The following is a 1784-nucleotide window of genomic DNA, read 5'->3' on the forward strand; positions in this document are numbered from 1 at the left end:
CTGTTTTTTATTCATTTTCCAACATATATACATATATGTTTTTTTTTCTAGTCTTTTTTTTTTTAAAAAAAAAAGTATATTTCAATTTACAGGATTGCAAAGCATTGCTTGATAAAGGTAAAACTGAAAATGGAATTTATCAATTGTTTTTGCCAAAAATTGGTAAATTCAATGCTCTCTGTGATATGATAACAAATGGTGGCGGTTGGACAGTAATACAAAAGTAAGCATTTAAATCAATAAAGATACATTTAAAAATTGTTAATTAATATAATTTTGTTAATTTAATTAAATTAAAAATTATTTGGAAAAAAGTAAAAATATTCATGTCATTTCAGGAAAAAATCTTTGCAACAATAATGAAAATGTTAATGATTATTTTAGACGAAAAAATGGTCAAATATACTTTGCTAATCGTACATGGAATGAATATGTTAATGGTTTTGGTGAATTAACAAGCTCATTTTGGCTTGGTTTAGATAAGGTAAACTTTATTTTGGCTTTATTTAAATAAAATTTGCTTAAATTTAATTTATTTTTTAGTTAGATTATAAACCTTGTTGTAATTTTAACTATGATAATCATAGCTTATATTATAATCAACAAAAGTGAAATTTTACTGATGACATGATATTACACGTAGGACACATCATATAAATGTAGGTAGGTAGAAAATTTATTTAAATGTGTTACGTGAGATATGTCATTTAAATATGCTACGTCAAGTACGTCATTTAATATGCAAGAATTATTTAAATAATACTAACCATTGAGTTGCTTGACGTATATTTGAATTTGTTTAATCAATTTCGTTTATTATGCTTTTCGATATAATGATAATGTTTCAGTCTTTTCGCTCATTGTGAAGGATAATGTTAAATATGCTTAAGATTTAAATTAAATTGTATTAGATTATAATTTTAAAAAAATCATAAATCAATTACTCAATAGTACATACGAATTAGGAAAGTTATTTTTAGATGCATGCATTGATTGCAAAAGATAATGGTAATCCGGTAACATTACGGATTGAATTACGGGGTGATTTATGTGAAGATAAAATTGGTTGCTCAAAACAACCGGATGGTTATTGGTGGGGTGAATGGGATTTTAAGGTAAATAAGTCAATTGCTTCGATAATTTTTTATGAACTTAAAAAGAAATTAATAAAAAATACATTTTTATTTTATTTTCCTACAAATGCATTTACAAAAAGAATAATTTTTAATTTCAAATTGCGTATTAAAAATTAATGAAAATTATGGATTAATTCTAATTGACATATGTTGTTAATTTATGAATTTTAGAAATTTATAACAATTTTATTTAGCAAATAATTTCAGTAACTTTTGTTTTCAATTTTTTTGTTGATTCTTTGTTTTTCTTTTGATTAAAAAAAATGATAATAAATTTTTGACGAATTGATCTTTTTTGATGAATTAATCAAATTTTTGTTAATGAATAAATTAATTAATTATTATCATGATTATTTTGCATATATTCTTGATTTATGAATTTTAAAAATTTATAACAATTTTATATGGTGCATAATTTTAATAACTTTTTTCAATTTTTTTTTGTTCTCCCCTTCTTCGTTTTTTCTGATTAAAGAAAAAAGCGACAATAAATTTCTGACTTTTGAATTTCGATGAATAAATCAAATTTTTAATAAATAACTTAATTAGTCATTATTATTATTATTATTATTATTATTATTATTATTATTATTATTATTATTATTATTATTATTATTACTATTATTATTATTATTATTATTATTATTA

General features: G+C 21.0%; 1 protein-coding gene across 1 annotated transcript; it reads left to right on the plus strand.

The window, feature by feature from the left end:
- Positions 1-185: 185 nt before the first annotated feature.
- Positions 186-1115, plus strand: LOAG_15229 (hypothetical protein; the record flags this gene model as incomplete). Its single annotated transcript, XM_003150721.1, has 3 exons — positions 186-223; positions 385-484; positions 981-1115. Coding segments are annotated over 3 exons (273 nt in total), but the record flags the coding sequence as incomplete, so codon positions are not given.
- Between the last annotated feature and the right edge of the window lie 669 nt (positions 1116-1784).

This window comes from Loa loa (assembly GCF_000183805.2).
Source record: "Loa loa unplaced genomic scaffold supercont3.1669, whole genome shotgun sequence".
In the NCBI taxonomy this organism is placed as follows: domain Eukaryota; kingdom Metazoa; phylum Nematoda; class Chromadorea; order Rhabditida; family Onchocercidae; genus Loa; species Loa loa.